This window comes from Notechis scutatus, chromosome 1 (assembly GCF_049901735.1).
Source record: "Notechis scutatus isolate UNSWTSFEM ecotype Mainland chromosome 1, rNotScu1.2, whole genome shotgun sequence".
Taxonomy (NCBI): Eukaryota; Metazoa; Chordata; class Lepidosauria; order Squamata; family Elapidae; genus Notechis; species Notechis scutatus.
Genome location: NC_142009.1, coordinates 323,475,045 through 323,495,965, shown reverse-complemented (window position 1 = coordinate 323,495,965; position 20,921 = coordinate 323,475,045). Strand labels below are relative to the sequence as shown.

Below are 20,921 nucleotides of genomic sequence, written 5' to 3'. Positions count from 1 at the left end.
AGCCAATATGTATGGAAAATAATAAATGGATACAAATCTGAAATGACTCATTGGAAAATGGAACAGGAGAACAATAATTCTACTTTTCAGTCCATAAAGGTTTTTTTTTAAGTTTATTATAGAACTTTACATCTGTGGGAAGTGTCATTTTAAATAAAACACCACAGTCAATATATTAGAATGTGTCAATACATTCATTGTCACCACAGTCAATATAGTAGAAATGAAATGCATAAAAACATTTAAACAACAGCAAAAGATTGCATCATTGCAAAACGTTATAGTCATGTCACAATAGGTTTAACAGTTCTGGGCAAATTAGACCTAAATTGAAATAAACAAGCCTTTCCTGGAACTTCAAAGTGCAGTAATCAATCAGGAAGCAAAAAATATCTCTAGTCATAAAACACAAGGGATATGCAGATTCATATGAAAAAGGAAATAGTCCTTTAGATAAGCCCTAATGTAGTCTTCTCCCAAGTTGTGCTCCCTCCAGTTAGTGTCAGGCTTTGTTGGGATAGATTTAAAAAGAGGGCACATTTACACCTGGGTTGCTTTTATGGAAAAGGTTCAGATGTTATTGTTGCTGTTATTTCATATATGTATTACTATTACACATTTACCAAGAAATAGTATCAAAAACTTTCACAATAATTACAATTCAATGCAATGAAGTTTGCTCAGAGCCTAATAAAAATACTATCAACAGAAAAATATATTTAAAACAGTGTTCTGAGATAGGACTGGATGTATATACAGCTGCAATGTTTTCAAGCAGATGCTTACCTGGAAGTGTCAGCTAAATAAGAGTCGAACAGTCAGACCCTTCACTAACCTACTAATCAAGTAAAGAGCTTATAATCTGTTGAATTTCCACAAAAGCAAAGGGAGGAAGGGAGCAGATTATTGAGTTGTTGAGCCAAGTCCTTCAAGGTCTAAAACCTGGAGACTACAACTATGGAACAAGAACTCGAAAACAAGATCCTGCTGAAGCGATTATAAAAAAAATGAACACAATTGTAGGAAGACATAAGGGTAGACAGGTATCAGGGAATTTGTAATTTGAAAGCTCTAGTCTCTGGCTCAGTTAGATAGCTTGTGACAACACCCCTCTGCTGTTTTGAGATGTGTGAAAAATGTAGACCAACCTGAATGGCCATGGTATTATAATTTAGGAGAATTTTTTTTAATAAAGTGATATATCATGGATACACGACACCTAAGAAATTATCAAAAATGTACAAAGATAGTTTAAATCACTGTTGGAAATGTGAAAAACGCAGGGGGATATTTTACCATTTACACTTGTAAAAAAGCCAAGAAATTGTGGATACAAATACATACAACGATAGAAAGAATATTAAAGATTAATATGACCAAAGAAAAACCACCATAACCTTTTTATTGGGAGTTAAGAATAGTGAACTGGAAAAGACTCGTGGAAGATTAGTTTTGTATACGATAATGGCAGCAAGATTATTATATGCACAAAGATGGAATTCCCACAATGGAGGAATGGATCATAAAAATGTCAGAAGTAGCTGAAATGGAAAATCTGATCAGGGAGAAAACAACAAGTGCTTTTTTTAAAGACTGGAAAGTTTTTATGGACGTCTTCCTAAAAGAAGAAAAAAGAATGAAATGATGATTTATGGGTTTAAAAGATTGAAACAGATGAGAATTAAATAAGGGGTTGAAGGAATTTCTGGAACAAGGAAGGGAGATTATAGGTTTGTTAATATCTGTTGAAGAGAAAGTTGGAAGTTATTATATTTCATAACTTTAGTTTTTTCCTTTCTCTTTTTTCTTTTCTTGCATTTCTTTTTCTTTAGATTTGCTTTTTGTACTTTATGTAAAATCCTTAATATATATGAATAAATAATAATAAAAAAGGAATAACCTAAATGTCATTGTTCTGGACTGATATGGCAATAGAGACAGAAATTGTGATCAACTACCAAGGAATCTTATTACAATACTCTGGAAGTGGGACAACTGAGGACATAGCAATAACACTGCTCTAAAAGAACTCACTGTATCCTACAAATATTCAACATGTGAACATTAGTAATCTGTCGGTAGAATAAATACATTAGTGCAGTCAGAAGACAGTGAGCAGAGGAGACAAATGAGAGGGAAGACTTAATAGAGAAAGGGAAGGATGATCAGATTGAAACATGACAATCTCCATATTCTAGTTGAGGTACTAGATGGACATCCAAGAGAGAAATGCCTATAAGATGGTCTGTTGCAATTGAACGTGCATTGTCATCAAGTTCTACAAAAGACCAATAAATTGAATATTAGCATAATAATGATACTGGAAACCCTAATTGTAAATCAGGACACCCAAAGGAAGAGTGGAGATGATAAAATAGTATTCAAGATTGATTCCTGAAAAGCATTCCCTGTATTCCCAAGATTTAAATCTGTAGTGCAACATGGCAAAACAGACCAAAAAAGATTCAGCACAATCAGGTGCACCACCAGTAATGCCAAATACTGTAACCCTGTGTAATTTAAACAACAGTGTCAGATGGCCAAGGGTGTCAGATGCTGCCATCAGATTCAAAAAATTGGCATTGATGCAAACTGGGACCTTGCCAGTAAAGTGTTGTTAAAAATTCAAGAAAATGCCATCTCAGTTGAACGGAAAACTACTAGTAGTTAATGAACAGTTCACCTGGAATGTGACACAAGACAGGAAAATGGGTTAGAAGATTATGGTAAAGGAAGCCCTCTATGATTTAGCCTCCAAGAAGGGATAAAGTCAAAAGCGAGACAAGAAATAAAGGGGTTGCGGGAGAAGGACTAGGAAGAGGAAAAGAAAGAGCAACATCCAGTGCATTTGACAAAGTAGACCACAACCTACTTTTTAGTAAGCTAGAAAAAAGTGGAATAGATAGCACCACCACTAGATGGACTTGCAACGGGCTGACAAACCATACTCAATGAGTAGTCCTAAATGGGTCTAAGTCTACATGGAGGGAAGTAAGCAGTGGGGTGCCACAAGGTTCCGTCTTAGGCCCAGTACTCTTCAATATCTTCATTAACGACTTAGATGAGGGAATAGAAGGGGAACTTATCAAATTTGCAGATGATACTAAGCTGGCAGGAATAGCTAACACCCAAGAAGATAGGCTCAAGATCCAGATGGATCTTGACAGACTAGAACACTGGGCTGTATCTTAACAAAATGAAATTCAGTGTAGAGAAAAGTAAAGTCCTACACTTAGGCAAGAAAAACCAAAAGTACACATACAGACTGGCTGAAACCAGGCTCAATAGCAGTAACCGTGAGAGGGATCTTGGAGTCTTAGTGGACAACCAGCTAAATATGAGCCAGCAGTGTGCAGCAGCAGCCAAAAAAGCTAATGCAATCCTAACTTGTATTAACAGAGGGATACAATCAAGATAAGGGAGGTACTAATACCACTCTATAAAGCCTTAGTAAGACATGCCTAGAGTACAGCATCCAGTTTTGTTCACCACATTATAAAAAAGATGTTGAGACTCTAGAAAAAGTGCAGAGAAGAGCAACTAGGATGATTAGGGGACTGGAGACTAAAACTTATGAAGAAGGGTTACAGGAACTGTGCATGGCTAGTCTAGTGAAGAGAAGGACCAGGGGAGACATGATAGCGGTCTTCCAATATTTGAGGGGCTGCCACAGAGAGGAAGGGGTCAAGCTATTTTCTGAAGCACCTGAAGGCCAGACAAGGAATAATGGATGGAAACTGAACAAGGAGAGATTTAACCTGGAAACAAGGGAGAAACTTTCTGACAGTGAGAACAATCAACCAATGGAACAGCTTGCCTTCAGAGGTTGTGTGAACGCTATCACTTGAGACTTTCAAGAAGAGATTGGACTGCCATTTGTCAGAAATGGTGTAGGGTCTCCCGCTTGGGTGGGAAGTTGGACTAGATGACCTACAAGGTCCCTTCCAACTCTGATTATCTGTTATCAGGGGAAAATTCTCCTGTATCCTCAGGGAACAGTTGTACTTCCCAGCACAAAAAGCTGTCATATCATGAGTCAAATCTTTGATCTGTGTAGTCCAGTATTGCTGATGCTGACTGGTAACCATATTAAGTGAGTCAAATGTTCTCAACACAGAGCAGCCATTTGATATGGAAGATTTGCAGCAATCTCTTTGCACCATTTGCATGTCAGGAAAGAACATAACAGGATTCATAAATACACCATCATACATATAACATATCCATGGTCTATATTAATAGAACTCTATACAGTAGACTAAAAGGAAATATACTCAAGTATATTCAACAAGTATATCTTGGCAGTTGTTTGATCTAAGAAGATTCTCTATTTTAATAAATTGAAATCCTCTATAATTTATCTCCAAGAGCCAGAACAGAGAATTTGGGCTGTTTTTTGTCATTAGGAAAAGGGTTGAAAATAAATTATCATCATAGTACCCTGAATATAAATTACAGGGAGTTTATATATTTATCTAAGGCAGGGGTCTTCAAAGTTGACAGCTTTAAGACTTGTGGACTTCAACTCCCAGAATTCCTCCTCCAGTCATGTTAGCCCAAGAATTCTGGGAGTTGAAGTCCACAAGTCTTAAACTTGCCAAGTTTGAAGACCCTTGATCTAAGGCATCTGAACCTAATAGGGCATAGGTTTAGATAACCTATGCATACCTTGCATGCATCTCTGAATTAGAGAGATTGACAACAGTGTGTTGATTTGCAAGGTAGATGTTGGGGAATTGCCAGCTAGACTGGAGGAAGAGGTCAAGAAAGGGCTTAGCTTGAAATTGTTGCACAGTCACAAACCACATAAGTATGATCTCCCCCAAAATGTATGAAGCCTTATCTGGTTATTCCCAGGGGAAGGCAAGCAGTCTGGTAAGATTCTTGTAACATAGAAAGGAAAACAAAATTACAGCCTGAGGCTATTCACAAATGATTCTGGTTGCTTGTGCCTGACAGTGGTTTCTGGATTAGACACCAACCTTTAATATAATCTTATCTATATATAAAATAGGAAGATGAATAATTGGAGATCATCAGCAGGCCTTGGGATGTGTGGTAACAGATTAACGGAGTTGGAAGGGACCTTGTAGGTCATCTAGTCCAAACCCCTTCCCCCGCCCAAGCAAGAAGCCCTATACCATTTCTGACAAATAACAGTCCAATTTCTTCTTGAAAGCCTCCAGTGATGAATCTAGAATTGTGTGATCATGCTTGGGGCAAAATTAGGATTTAAGTTGTGCTTACAGTATGTTGACCATAAACTAACCACAGTGGCATGAGTACATTAAGGCTGATTAGCTTGGTCTGCATCTTCTCTGCCTTATTAAAATCCATTATATAAAAATCTTGGTTGACCTAAGTCATGAATAAACTGTCCGATTAAAAACTGGTACAATCTTGTCAAGTATGGTTAATTAATATTTACTTGCTTGTTTATTGAATATATCATATTTATATCCCACCACAATTGTACACAGAATTTTATTAGCTTGCAATTTGAAAGAAAAATAGCCATTAAAATTTTATAAAATAAAACTGATAGAATAAAATAGACAAATCTATCAAAAGGCATCAAACTCCATTTCAAGAAGCTTCCAGAAGGTGACCAGATTGCATGCCATGAAATGAAGGGATAGATTTAATTATAAATGAAAAGGCTAATTGTCTGTTAGAATATGTAGCTTGGTATCATATAGGTTGCTATAGGTGTACATGAAAATAGGAGCCCAGAGGTCAATGATGTCGCATGTTATGTTTCAATATAATGATAATGAAAAAACTAGACATGAGAAGTTATACATTGTTCTAAATTATTACAATGACTGAAAAATTGTCATAAAGAAGATATGGAAGTTGCTTGGAACAGTTAAATATAATTTTATTACACCATACTGCAGCACTGTTAGTGTTTCACTAAGAATGATTAGTGAAATGAAGAAGTGAAAAAGGTTGTGAATGGGAAAAAACTGTGCATATAAAAGATTGCTGCAAAAATAGGGAAGGAAGAAATAATATCACATCATGTGCATAGAGAAACAGTTGCAAAGAACACAGCCAAAGCAAGAATTGTTAAGGATGAAACAAGAAGAGAAACCATAGAGCAATTTTCATGGAAATAAGCTGTTTTGCAAATAGACAAAGAAGTTAAGCAAGTTTCCTCCAGCAGAATCAATGAATTTTTTTAAAAAAATAATAGCGATAAATTTATTTTGGATGAAATGGAAATGCAACACATTTTCCCCATAAGGATAACGTAATGAGTCACAAGGCAGTAGCCGACATCAGCAAGTTCTAGCTTGTGCATTGAGTACCAAACAAATGAATACAGGAACAAATATTTTTGTGTAAAAATGCATTGAGTACCAAATTTCTGAGTTTCAAAGTAGTTGAATACCAAGGTACCATTAAATATACTTGCAGATGAACCCATATGCGGATAAACTGAACCCAATTTTGGGGTGCCTTTTAGTACCCAAAATTCTTAGCAAATCTGCAAGTATATAAAATAGTGGTAATAGGAGAAATGTTAAAATATGAATTTGATTTGCTTCTAGATTGACTATTCATTTGTCCAATGTGTGGGTGAAGCCTGCATTTGTTCTTAACTGTTGGAAGAAAGTTGATACTGTTTCCCTATGTAAAGGAAAAGGTAGCAAGAATGAATACAGTAACTACAAGAAAAGTTAATTTGTTGTGTGAAAAAGTATTTTGACAGATTTCTGACTGAAAGGGAATGAGAGGTGTTGACGAACAACATTTGGAAAATGTGGTTGTAGCTTTATGCCAGGCAGGAGGAGTACAACATAGATCTTTGCTTGTTTGTAGATCATTCAGGAATGTTTTAATGTTTAACACACAGTAAAATGTATGTTTGTTGCTTTAGAGAAGTGTACAACAGAATAAATTCAGTTGAATTAAGAAATGCTTTGTGCAAAATGAAGGTTGGTTGCTGAATGATAAGAATGGTATATATTGGAAATCCAGCATGCAAGGAAGGAAATAGAATGCTTCATGCACAGTTCAATACTGAGCAGGGAACAGGTTGTTCAATATAATAATGAAGATATAAGGAATACATGTGGTGGTGGTAGGGTACTTTGTATGCAGGTGATGTGCTCTGCAGTGACTTAGCTCAAATGCTTTACGGTGAATATTAGACAGATTGTACAATCCAATAAGGAGCATGGACCTGAAAAGTTAAGTATTAAAGATCAAGATAGTTAAGTTTGATGGGAAGTATGCATTGAATAATTGCACATTATGTATAAATGGCCCAAAATTGGAGCACAAATATCCCTTTGTACACCTTGATTCTATTTGCTAAAGATGAGGAATTGGATAAAAAAGCTATGAAGATGGGGAAATACTGGTAGAAAAATTATGCATAATGTGTGGTCCATTGTGAAACGTGAATGTTGAAAGAAGCAAAAATGGCTGTGTCTAAAGATGGTTTTCTGCTTATTTTCTGTTATATGGGAGTGAGAGTTGTGTGTCAGAAAAACATCAAAACATCTTCAGTGTATAGGTAATCCTCCACTTGTAACAGGTTTTTTTAGCAACCATTCAAGAACAGCATTGGAAAAGCAACAGCATTGGAAAAGTGACATGACCGCTTTTCACACTTGCGACCATTGCTGCATCCCCATGATCACGTGATTAAAATTCAACCGCTTAGCAACGGACTCATATTTATGATGGTTGCAGTGTCTTGGGGTCACATGATGACCTTTTGCGACCTTCTGACAAGCAAAATCAATGGGGAAGTCAGGTTCACTTAATAATGTGGTAGAAACAAGGATAACTTGCAAGATAGAACAGTATGGAAAGATACACTGAATAATGTTAACAGAAACTAGATTTAGTGTATGTTTTCCTATCTTATGCCTTTAGGTTATATGACTACTATTTCTGACTCTCTTTCTGCCTTTGCATAACATCCTTTACCCCAAAAGGGAATAGCATAAAGATTCATAATATATGTAGCACTAGCAATAGCATTTAGACATACATACTGCTTCATAGTGCTTTTACAGCCCCTCTAAGCAGTTTACAGAGCCAGTTTACATATTGCCTCCAACAATCTGGGTCCCAGTTTTACTGACCTCGGAAGGATGGAAGGCTAAGTTAACCTGGAGTCCATCAGAATCAAACTCTGGCAGTGAGCAGAGTTAGCCTACAATACTGCATTCTAAGGGCAGTAACTATTGAATTCTACTGTAAGTGCAATATTAATACAATATCAGGGGTTTTCAATTCAATCTATACAATGTAAAGGATGTGTGTTTGTGTTTATTTTCTTAGTCATAATGTACACTGAAGATGGTATTTAATTTCATTGTACAAGGTGCAATGACAATAAGTTAAACTAAACTAAACCACTTGCATCACCATGGCTCTTTAGAGAATTGAATGTACAATTTTTTTTTTGCAATTTTTGCAAATAATAATAGCTGGAGAAGTTGCCCACAGTCATTTTTTCCTTATATCTGTCTCCATCATTGCTCCAAGAATACACAGAACTAATGTGAAACTTATTTCTGGGAAGACAAGACTCGACAGCCCTGATAAAAAAGAAGCTTTTCAATCGTGATTCCAAGGTGCAAGTGTATTATTTTTGTAGAACATGCATTTAGGCACTGAGCCTGCTTTTATCTGTCTTCTACCACCCATTGTCTGGATCATCTGCTGTCTATTCCTATTAGTAGTGGCTCTCCAAAGAAACAGAAACTTCTCAACTAAGTTATCTTTTTATCTGGAGATACTAAGATTTAACCCTGGGATCTTCTGAACAAAGATTCTGCCCTGTATCTTCTGTTAACTTTTCAAATGTGATACATTCTGTAGGCCAGCAGAAGGATCAAGGAGGCGACGAGATCTTGGGAGAGTTGCTAATAGCACCATGGTGGCTCCAACCATGCTGGGCTTGCTAAACATGTCCACGACAACACCGGAGGTCCCAGAGGAACCGAAGCCTTTTCAGATGATGGTTTTCAAGGAGTCCGTAGTCATATCCAACTTGCAACACTTCACAGGGTACCGGATTGAGATCCAAGCCTGTAACCGTGAAGCTTCAACAGTATGCAGTGTTGCAGCCTATGTCAGTGCCAGGACCATGCCAGAAGGTGAGAAAGCCTTTCCCAGTTGGGTCCTATCTAATCAGCATGTTTACAAGACAAAGCACGAAGCAGGCTTGCTAATTTGCACTGATTGGTTTTTCCCCCCTTCTGGTTCTTTATCTATTAGTGAAAGCAGATGACATCGTTGGACCTGTGACTCACGTGTTAATAGACAAGAATGCAGTCCACTTAAAGTGGCAGGAGCCAAAGGAGCCAAATGGCCTGATCATCCTCTATGAAATAAACTATGGACGCCTTGGAGACTCAGAGGTGAACCTTCATCCCTTTACTCTTCTTTCCTTGGGTGCTGTCTGCTTTCCCCCCATGCTTTTGTATAACATTTTAGGAAGAAGGGTGATTGGAGTTTAATAGACTTTTCCTTGTGAAACAGCACTCTTTCTCTATGTGTATAAGAGAGAAAGAGCATGCCTAGTCATTTCTTAGTTCTAAGTGTACCTGACCCCATCCCTGAGAAATTAGAACTCTGTTGTGGGATGAGTAGTGCTGCACATCAATACTCATTCATCCTGCATTACACGACTGACCACAGTTTCTTTGTTGGGACTCACTGAACACATTTCACACATGTAACTCTTCTTTAGTTCATATGGCACCTCTCTTGGGCAACAGAACACCCAGTTATCTCCCCTCTATCCTTTAGGAACAACGCCATTGTGTGTCTCGTCGACAGTTCTCCAGTGAGCAGGGCTACAAGCTGAAAGGGCTGCAGCCTGGAAACTTCAGTGTGCGCATCCGAGCTACTTCCTTGGCTGGAAATGGGTCATGGACAGAACCCATCTACTTTTACATTTCTGATTATTGTAAGAATTATCAATATTTCTTGGCGCTCTGAGTTTCTAATTATTTGTTGGGTGGGGGAGGTATCAGAAGCATGAAGAAATGGCTGGGGTCTCATCCCTGCCTCCAGGGCATAGTGCCTTCTCATGCCCTATCCTGTGAGAGAAGATGGCCACAAGGAACTATTATCTCTGACATCAGGCTAATCTTCAGAAATAGTTGTACTGGATGTTGTAAAACACGGATTGGGAGGAAAGTCAAAGATCCTGTCTTACGTTGTACTATATACTTTTTTTTTTTAACTCTAGTGAATGCTCCCACCAATCTTGTAGCCATCATTGTTCCAATCATTTGCGCTGTCGTTTTAATCATGTTTATTGGAGGAACTTATGTCTTTCTCAAAAAAAGGTAAGTCTTTTCAAAATATTGCCCGTTAACAATGCATTGAGATACAATCAACTATCCATAACAGACTTGGTTAAATTTAATTCGTGCTTAGTTGCTGCTGACAGGAAAACATGCATGCATGAATAGCTTCTTCCCCCTCATCAGTAATAATTTTATTGGTATGTTTGATTTCTTGTATACATTCTTCTTTACTATGTAGAAAACTCTACCTCCCTTCCTGTGTTAGGCCTATCATTCCAAACTATTAAATTTCATTTGGATTGTAAAAATTATTAATCTATGGGTTTTGGAATTTTTCCTATGACTGGTGTGGTAGCCTTCTGTTTTAAATATAATTATTGGGTTTTTTTTTTCTAATCCCTATACTACTGTGAACAGCTACTTTGCCAATAGCAAAAGTTTCATGATAAATGGTGCTTGGTCTTACTTCACTCCTCTTTTCAGGCAAACAGAAGGACCAACAGGACCACTCTATGCATCTTCTAATCCAGAGTATCTCAGTGCCAGTGATGGTGAGAGGCAGTTTGATTTTGTCTGTTGATTTTAATTTTTTTTCCCCAGAGGTTGTGACCAAATGTTTCAACATTTTAAAAAAGTTGTTGTTCTCCATAAGTGGGAGCGTAAGATAATTTGAGACAACACTTCTTGTTCTTCACTATTTACTTTAAAAAAATAGGAAGTGAGGTGTCCCGTGGAGTCCCACAGATTTGGTCCTATGGCTGGTAGTTTCCAAAATGTGGATGAAGAGCTGAAAATTTCTCATCCAAATTTGCATATGGAATAAAACTTTTGGGATATATTTTTTAGTAAAAGACAGCAACAAAATTCAAAATGGCTGGATTGGTTGAAGAAATGTGCTGAAAATAACAGTGAAAATTAAGAGGGACAAATGCAAAACTCTTTATTGTACCTAAAAAAAAAAAAGAAAGAAAGAAATCCAATAGTCAGTTGTAAGATGGGGGATACTTGGCTTGGTAAAAGCTTACATGAAGGGAAGGACTTGGTTGGTTGGAAAGGTCTCAATAGCGTACAAGTCCTTTCCAACTCTGATTCTGCCTTGTGAAAAAAATGATTAATGGGTCAGAGAAGGAAGCCATGAACCAAAGATATAAAAGAGGGGAAGGGAAGGTAACGAAAGTAGGATGAGAAAGTTTTCATAGTGAAAGGACTCAGGGATGGATTTCCTGAGATACACCCCAGTTTTAAGGGCTTATAAAGTCACCACAGAAGGAAATTTGGCTAGGAAGTACATACTGCCTTCTGAGTAAATGGAAGTTGCTGTGTAAAAGGGAACACAGAACTTTACCTTTTTTGTACTGAAAAAGTGACAAGAAACCAGGAGATTTTTGAGTTGTAATCCCACCTTAGGTGTGAAAAACCAGCTGGGTGACTTTGAGCCATTCTCTCAGCCCAGCTCACTTCACACAAGGTTGTTGTTTTGAGGGGAAAATAGGAGGAGGAAGGAATATTAGATATTACAATATGAGATATATTAGCAGCTTTGAGTTATCAAAAATAATAATAAAGGAATTAAAAACTAAATATATATGTAAATAAAAATAATTAAATTATAGGAGAAAGGAAGGAAAAATTAATAGCCTTCAGTTCCTGTAAAATTTACCTGTCTGGAAGTCTTAGTTGTAATGACACTTTTACCGGACAATTACAGTTCTGTTTTGGGTTGTTCAACCTTCTGTAGGAATGTGAGAAAAATAATTGTAACTTAACATGGGAAAATCCTGCCTTAATAGAAAACTGTTTTAGTTTGGAAGAGGTTTGGGCCTAGCTTCAAATGTGGGATTTCGATCTACCTTCTTATCTGGATTTGAGATCAGCCAGTTTTGGGTTGATTGATCCTTTCTCCTCTTCCCTCTCTACCCATAAACTACAGTTTACATCCCTGATGAATGGGAGGTCCCACGGGAGAAAATTGCCCTCCTGCAAGAGTTGGGACAAGGCTCCTTTGGCATGGTGTATGAGGGAATTGCCAAAGATATTGTGAAAGGCGAGGCAGAGACACGAGTAGCAGTCAAAACGGTTAACGAATCTGCCAGCCTGCGTGAGCGTATTGAGTTCCTCAACGAGGCTTCTGTGATGAAAGGTTTCAGCTGCCACCACGTGGTAAGAGGGGAACACTGCTGCTACTTTCTGGCACATGTTTATGGTTTGGGGGAGGGAGGCCTATCCTATTCAGCTTGCATTGAGAAGAAGTCGTTGCATCTTTATCATAACTTCTTGGTTTTTATTTTTATTTTTAGCCTTTTCTCAGTAAGAACTATGAGGACATAGATGATGCAATGAGGTTTTCATTAGAATAAGAAATTTCTTTGGAACTGCAATAGTTATAGGATAAAACCAGGGGTGGGATTCTACTAGTTCGCACCTATTCGCTAGAACCGGTTGTTAACATTCTAAGCAGTTCAGAGAACCGGTTGTTAGAAGAAACTACTGGCCTAATCCTGTAAGGAAGGCAGGAAGGAAACATTCTGGTGTTGCTTACAGAAACTGCATCTCCGTTAACCCTTATTACATTCTTGGCAGGACTAGACTTCCTGTCTCAGGAACTTTTCTGGAGTTTTTTTCCCCTTCCTTTGCTGGTACTTTGCTTGTGTGGAGTGACCATTCAAAAAGTTACAATGGCACTGAAAAAAATGACTTATGACCATTTCTCACACTTATGACTGTTGCAGCATCCCCACAGTCATGAGAGGCCAGGCGAGGAGATGCATGCCTCGATGTGAGTGATATTGAGTTGGCCACATTCAGCCATGAAGCCAACATGACCATGAAGCCATGCCCACCAACTAAGCCACACCCACAGAACCGGTTGTTAAAAAAATTGAATCCCACCCCTGGATAAAACATATATTTTGTGTTGGGGGGGGGGGGTGTTGGATCAGCAGTTAAAGATACTGAGCCTGACAGCTCGCCATGCAACAGGGTGAGCTCCTGTTCCTGCCGGCCTAAAAGTTTGAAAATATGTAAATACAAGTGGATAAACATGTTCCACTTTGGTGGGAAGGTAACAGCATTCCATGCACCTTGCCGTATAGTCACGCTGGTCACATGACCACAGAAATATCTTCAGACAATGCTGGCTTCTTCAGCTAAGACACAAAGATGAGCACCACAGATGGAAATAACTGGGCTGGGGAAACCTTTACCTTTTGTGTTGAGAAGGTTCTTGGTGAAATTATTTGAAACCACAGCAAGGAAGGAAACACTCCAGAATGCTTTGAACTTTGGATTGCAACAATGCCAACTTAGAAAGGACCAATGGGTTTGTTTTCTTCAACAATAAAAAAAGTTCTCTTTGGTTTTGAAAAACATTACAATATTCTCTTTTACTCTTGGAACATTATATCTTCTCCTCCTCCTCTTCTCTATTCTTCTGTTGTTATGGCCCACTCATAACATGACCTTGGCCAGCTAAACAATTATCATGCCTTGGTGACTAAGAAAAACAGAAGCAACCACAGCACTAAGACAGGCTTATTCAGCAGCCTGGCCCAGCATCCAGATGAAGAACTAGATCTTTATCATGTTGCAAGAGGCCATCAGTGGCCAGTGAGGCACATCTAAATTTCTGGAAATAGGCTGTTTCATAGGGCAGACACAATGACAGAGAAGCCATTTCTGGTTCCCTTTAGATCAGTGATCCCCAACCTTTTCTACGCCGCGGCCCGGTACCGGCATCAGCTGGGCGCCGCGGCCCGGTACCGGCATCAGTGGGCGCCGCCATCTTTTTTTGATGAAAAAGTGCTTCCGGTGACCTCACCGGAAGCACTTTTCATCAAAAAGATGGCGACGCTTAGCGCTCGGTGAGCTTTTCCGGTAGAAATGGCTTTCACCCAGAAAAGCTCACCGGAAGGCTGGCGCGCCATTTTTGATGAAACGTGCTTCCGGTGAGCTTTCTACCAGGAAAAGCTCACCGGAAGCACTTTTCATCAAAAAAAGATGGCGGCGCCCAGCAAGCCAGCGGCCCGGTAGGAGTTGTTCCGCGGACCGGTACCGGTCCAGGGACCGGTGGTTGGGGACCCCTGCTTTAGATGACATGGTTTAACATAAGAAATCTAGAGTATGCCTACCCTGACAGACAGTGTGCCACAAGCAGAAATAATAATGGAAATAGGTAGTCCCACAAATGACCTGTGCTATGAAATTATTTATAGGTAATAACCAGCACCTTGAATTGTCCTAGAATCCCATTGGAATCTAATGCAACTCACTAAGTGTGTCTTAAAACTGGCCTTTCTTCTTACTTCTCTCATTAGGTTCGTCTCTTAGGAGTAGTATCAAAAGGGCAACCAACACTAGTAGTTATGGAGCTGATGGCACATGGAGACCTGAAAAGCTATTTGAGGTCTTTACGGCTGGATGCAGAGGTAAGAGTTTGGCATGACTGTATTTGTGTACAGAAATGAGGAAATGGGAAAGATGAAAAGGAGATTGGGTTTGTATCCCAACGACTAATAATAGTTTTGGCTCGGCTTTCAGAATAATCCTGGCCGCCCGCCTCCAACTCTCCAAGAGATGATTCAGATGGCTGCTGAGATTGCTGATGGCATGGCTTATCTGAATGCCAAGAAATTCGTCCATAGAGATTTGGCAGCGCGAAACTGTATGGTGGCTGAAGATTTCACAGTCAAAATCGGAGGTATGGTCACCTTCCAGAATGCTCAGGTTCTTATGGAAACAATTGATCGATTTTTGGCGGCTAATTAGGTGAGGTAGGATTAATGAATCAGTGAATTAATAAACAGTTCCAGGGCAACTGGCAGCTAATGGCTCTGATAAAATTCTTTTTTTTTTTGTATTTTTTGTATTTTTTAACAACAAATATTAACGAACATAAACAAAAAACAACAAATAAAACCTTCTTTCAATTGTACAGTGTGTCGGTTGGTATATATTTCTTGTGCATAATGTCTATAGTCTTTTCCTCTTATATTTAAATTTACATTCGAACTGTATTAATCAACTTTCCATATCATGTTATATTATTATACTGTACATCATCATTAGACTTTAATTTCAATTCCACATTATCCTTTTGCAGCAAATCCTAGTTCTTACTGATTCTAATTCATATTTATAATCCATTCCTAGAATTGTATTTGCTCAAAATTGGAAAAATGAAAAAATTCCGACAGAGGAGGAGGTGATTAAGAAAATAATGGAATGTGCAGAGATTAACATTAGCAATTAGACAGCAAGAAGAAAAAGAATATTATAAAATACGGGATTTATTTTATCAATGGCTAGATAAAAAAATAGGAAAATGAAATATATTATAATATAAATATAATATAATAGTAAATATAATACAATAGTAATGATATGTTATAATTGGTTATTATGGAATGACTCTGATAAAATTCTTGATGGGAATTCAACATCTTTCCAATGTTACTGCTTGAGGCTGTAGTTTTTTTCCAAATTAATATCTTAGTGCAACATTCTTTTTTCTTCAGACTTTGGCATGACCAGAGATATCTATGAGACAGACTATTACCGCAAAGGAGGAAAAGGTCTGCTGCCTGTGCGCTGGATGGCTCCAGAGTCATTGAAGGATGGTGTCTTTACAGCCTGTTCCGATGTGTGGTAAGTAGATACCTGTTGCTTCAAGTCAGTCAGCCAATCCTAATCCTATTGTTATCCTCTCTGTCTCTGAACTAGATGCTTGACTTTAACTAGAATAGAAAAAAGAAGAGAGGCATTGATACCTGCCTGTGGTCAAGATAGCACAAGAGGACTTCAGCTGCTTTACTTTCAGCTGTTCGGTGGGTGGCATGAAGAATCTCTTCAGTATCTTGCATTCCTTCCTTCCTATTTCCTGCAGGTCTTTTGGCGTTGTCCTTTGGGAGATCAGCAGTTTAGCAGAGCAGCCTTACCAAGGACTCTCCAATGAGCAGGTCCTCAAGTTTGTCATGGATGGGGGTTGCCTTGAATGCCCAGAAAACTGTGCAGAGAGACTGTAAGTATCAAGAGTCAAAGTCTGTTTTTGCAAAAAAAAAATAAAAAAAATACACAGGCTGAGGGACTGCGTATTAAACTTGTATTTCCTTAAGATAGAGGAACGCAGTGGACTGTATTCCACCTGTCTTAAAGAAATACAAGTCTAATGCATAGCTGCAGATAGTTTCAGGGGCTGCGTAATGGTATGTAGGAATAATCTTGGGAGACAGGACTCAACCAAACAGATAAAAGGTAACCTAGCCCACAGCAGGAATGTGAGCAGGGCAAGCAGCTCAGAAGAAACCCTCCCTAGTTTCTTCAGCTGTAAAGGGGACGGAAGAAGAAATGTACTTTTAAGTTATTTTTCCATTCCAATGTGGGAAAGAGCTTACATTGGGTTTCTTGGTAGTCTAAAGAGACCAAATGAGTTTGGATTCCTCCTCTGTAACACGACTGTCCAATAGAGAGAAAAAGAAAGCTCCACTCCAGTGAGGAAACCTTTTATCTTTTAATTGGGGCTGGAAGCAAGAGTCTGAAATAATTTGCGGGACAAAACCTAACCTAGTTTGTTTGCAATTCCAGCCACAACCTCATGCAGATGTGTTGGCAGTACAATCCCAAGATGCGCCCTACCTTCATCGAGATCATTGAAATGCTGAAGGATGATCTTCACCTGATTTTCCGAGAAGTCTCCTTTTTCTATAGTGAGGAGAATAAGCCACCAGAAACAGAAGAGTATGAGCTGGACTTTGAAAACATGGAGAGCATCCCTCTTGACCCAGCCTCTTACACTCAGCGGGATGAGATCCTAGGGCGGGATAATGGGCCCTCTCTAGGGTTCAAAGGGAACTATGAGGAGCACATCCCTTACACTCACATGAATGGTGGCAAGAAGAATGGCCGTATCCTCTCCATACCTCACTCAAGCCCATCCTAATAGCTCCCCTGGCTTTTCCTCATGATACAAATCTCAGGACTTGCAGTATTGCTGGTACAGCATTTGAGACACACCGACTCACTTTCTATTCAGATTTTTAATCATCAAAACAGGAATGACCATTTGGGATAGGGGAGGGTGTCTTGTGTGTTTCTGTTCTCTTCTTCTTTTTGGGTGCAACAATTCACTTGCTGTCAGCGGACTTTTATCTGTGAAACAAATGGACAGTTCTATGGCTGCTGATCTCCTTGTGCAACTCTTGATTTCGAGATGGGAAGTGATTTCACACAGTGACGTCAGAAAAGAGAACTTCTGTCTAGCCTTGTTCTGCGCAGAGGAACGACGGGTTCTCTCTACTACTGCAGGGAAGGGAGCCTTGGACTGGATCATTCCCAAGCAGAACCTGAAGCTCTTCTCTTCTGCCAGCCTCTCTGGGGAGCCTCTTTTGTGATTTTTAGCATTTTTTTTTTAAAAAAAGACTGAAGGATCTTCAGGATGTGTGTGGAATATGGTCTTGTCTTTTTTCTTTGATTTGACCAACAGCTGCTGCTTTTCTCCTTAATGGATTAACTAACTAGTATGTGTGCCCTGAATGTGTATGTGTGTGCGTATGGAGGTAGAGGTGAAAATGGATAAGTCCTTTTGTACATAATAGTTTTATCTAACCACAGAGGTGAGAGGGTGTCCCTGTCCTTCCTGCCTGGCCCAAATTCCTCTTGACACGAATGAATTTTGAATACATTATTTTTATACTAAAGAACTCTTTGGGGGATTGCATCTCCTCTGCCATTCAGCAAAACGAGGTAGCCAAAGTGGTAGCCAATATTCTGTTTAGGATTTTGTGAGACATTACAAGACTAAACAAGGCAAAACAAGCCAAATTCTCTCCCCTTCTTCTTACCGACCTGCCTCATGACTCTAGAGCTCTGGTTAGCATTAAGTGTATATGTTTGTTGTGACATATTTAAATCATAGATAGTGATCCACCGTATAAATTATTGACACCTTCCTCGATCTTGTTTGTTTGTTTATTTGTTTAGCTTTTGCCCTGTCAAGGGGAAAAGAGGAGGAGCTTGCTTGTTTGGTCTTTAAGGGGCCTTAAGTGTGTAAGCTGATTCTGGCAAGTTAAGTGCTAGGAGATATAGTGCACAAACCTGTACTTTAATATTCATATGATAGAGTGGCATGTGCATATTAATTTTTCAAAATACCCCCACCCCCACCCCCGTTATGCAAATTCTGAAACAGTTGGACACCAACAGTGAAATCAGGCCTTAGCAGCTCTTACCGGAGGTCTCTTAGCTCTGAAAGTTACATGGAGCCTGGCTCCCTTTTACTGATTTCTGTTACTCTTCCCCTTCCCAATTTGTGGGGGTTGTTTCAGTATGTGTCTGGACCAGAGAAGAGCTACGTAATCTCTCAACTAGAAAACATTCTAGCTAAGGGAGAGAAAAAAAAATCAAAACCAGCTCCTTCTGCTTACATGGAGCAAAGTGATCATGTAAATTGAACTCTGGAATGTCCACACGCAGCCTGTGAGTCAGTGGTTGTGGGTTTCCCCTTGGGTTTCTCCTGCCATTTCTGTTTAATAAGCACAGTGTATGATGGGGCCAGAGAGTAAATATCCAGTGGCACACTATCCGCCCCCAATTTACTTGCACACCTTTGCGTAAAATGAACAGAAGCAACGCAGGCACCTTCCTCAGACCTGCACTCAAACTTCTGTGGAAGAACTGTGTGGAAGAAAATAGGATTTTCCGAAGTGTTATCTGTTCCAGCATTTTGTTCCATCAGTGGTCAACCAGTGCCCCAGTTGGTAACCTCCAAGGAAAGGCAGCCTTGTTGGTGCCAAAACAATTGATGCTCAACTATTACTTCTGGATATGGAGCTTGGAGGGTCTGTACTATAGTCTGTTGAAAATTTATCTTTTAAAATCCTGTAGGCCCAAAGACTGCTAGAAGATGAATTTAAAAAGGGAAGCAGAGAAAGATGGCATATTTTTTAAAGTTTACCAATTAGAAAGGATATAATCTTTTTACACGCGTGCCAATGCTATCTTCGTTTGTTTCTCCATCAGTGAATATTATGTATTTCAGTCCCCATCAGTATAGATTATGTGTTTGGAAGTACTTCTCTCGAGGTTATGAAGTTCAGAAGAAGCTTCTGAATTTAGTTTTCAAATGGTGTCTCCCCAATCTCCAGTGCACTTTAACCTTTTTGTTGCCTGCCCATACCTTGCCCCAGCCTGCCCCATAAGTATGTGGGTTCTGTCTTAATCATGTATATCTCTGAAGTTCCAACTTCACATTTCAAGTGCTCTTCAGTGCAAGATGAATCTGTTCATCTGCTGAAAAAGGACCTCACCAGAAGCTTTCTTTATCTTAGTTTTCCTGTGTTTTACATAAGCTTTTAATTTTTTTTCCTTATAATGTGAATTTTTATGAAAAATTAAACAACAAAAGGATTGTGTTATCATTATTTTTTAAAAAAGCAAATTTTAGGAGTTTGGGTTTCAAATCTGTGTTTAAACCAGGGGTGTCCAACCTTGGCAACTTTAAGACTTGTGGACTTCAACTCCCAGAATTCCTCAGCCAGCTTTGCTGTCTTAAGTCTTAAAGTCTTAAAGTTGCCAAGGTTGGACACCCCTGGTTTAAACCTTAAACTCTTGAACTTGTCAGTGTTTTGCAATTAAGCCTTGCAGGCTAGCAGAGCTGGTGTGTAGCTCTTCTTATTTTAGCCCATCTGTTTTCCCCAATTAGTTGGCATGAAAGAAGAAGGGTGGTCTCCAGGGATTTTCTCTTTTTCACTTCCCTCTTTCGTCCTTGAAGTGCTTCTAGATTTATTTATTTTTTGGAAGCAAAACAAAGTTCACCCAACATTTGAGAGTGATCATCTCACCTACATAATTGCTTTATTGATTCTGGGGGCTAGGGGGAGATGAGAAATTAAAACCAATGAGTTGTCTTAAAATCCTAAAACAAGCATTTCTAGATCATTTTATATCGTCCAACTGGATATCCTTACCTGGAGAAGTCTGAACTAGCATCCCCGTGATTGAGAACATGGACGTGCCAGTGCTTTGAGTCTTTGAGGGAGGAGAGCTTGAGCAGATCTGACCATCCCAGAGAGGATCTCTGCTCTTCTTGTAGGCATAGCAGAAAGGTTGCCTTAGAAGCCCATCAACTTCTTCCCAGTTCATGTGCGTATATGATCACAGAACACAGTTTTTGATTGTTGGGTTTTTATATATATAAAAAAAGCCTCTTGTTTTCAAATAAAGGATCAACATGTGCCATGGTTTTGAAAAAAATAAATAGAGAATATACTCACTTGATTTATTTTTTCAGTGCTTTCATATAAGAGTCGAGCAGTGATATGTACAGAGAGTATCTTTGAATATAAAAGTAAAAATTTGCTGTGTGTAAAATATTAAACAATTAACTGTTTATATTAAAAATAAATTCTGAATAAATTATCCAAGGATATATCTAACAGAGAGCTCCTTTTGTCCTTTTTGTTCACTGGCATCCATTCTTTACGAGTAGAAAAAGCTTGTGTGGAATTTACAGCCATTTCTATCTGGAGATGCAAAGTGTTTGACCCCTAAAGACATTTTCACAGAAGTTCCTTTACATTTGATTATGTTGTCAGGATTTGAAAGCTGGCCAGCATTCTCCACATCCACCACCAACCACCCTTT

At 38.9% G+C, this 20,921-nt stretch overlaps 1 protein-coding gene across 1 annotated transcript in view; it reads left to right on the top strand.

The window, feature by feature from the left end:
• INSR (insulin receptor) overlaps positions 1-17,683 on the top strand; it is an 83,027-nt gene extending 65,344 nt beyond the window's left edge. The window contains exons 11-21 of the mRNA XM_026670938.2: positions 8,848-9,125; positions 9,247-9,389; positions 9,781-9,940; positions 10,226-10,325; positions 10,770-10,837; positions 12,217-12,446; positions 14,600-14,710; positions 14,823-14,982; positions 15,800-15,929; positions 16,168-16,302; positions 16,866-17,683. Of these exons, the coding sequence (XP_026526723.1) occupies positions 8,848-9,125; positions 9,247-9,389; positions 9,781-9,940; positions 10,226-10,325; positions 10,770-10,837; positions 12,217-12,446; positions 14,600-14,710; positions 14,823-14,982; positions 15,800-15,929; positions 16,168-16,302; positions 16,866-17,220 (1,870 nt within the window). The 3' untranslated portion in view covers positions 17,221-17,683. The remainder of the gene's footprint in view (positions 1-8,847; positions 9,126-9,246; positions 9,390-9,780; positions 9,941-10,225; positions 10,326-10,769; positions 10,838-12,216; positions 12,447-14,599; positions 14,711-14,822; positions 14,983-15,799; positions 15,930-16,167; positions 16,303-16,865) is intronic.
• The last annotated feature ends 3,238 nt before the right edge of the window (positions 17,684-20,921 follow it).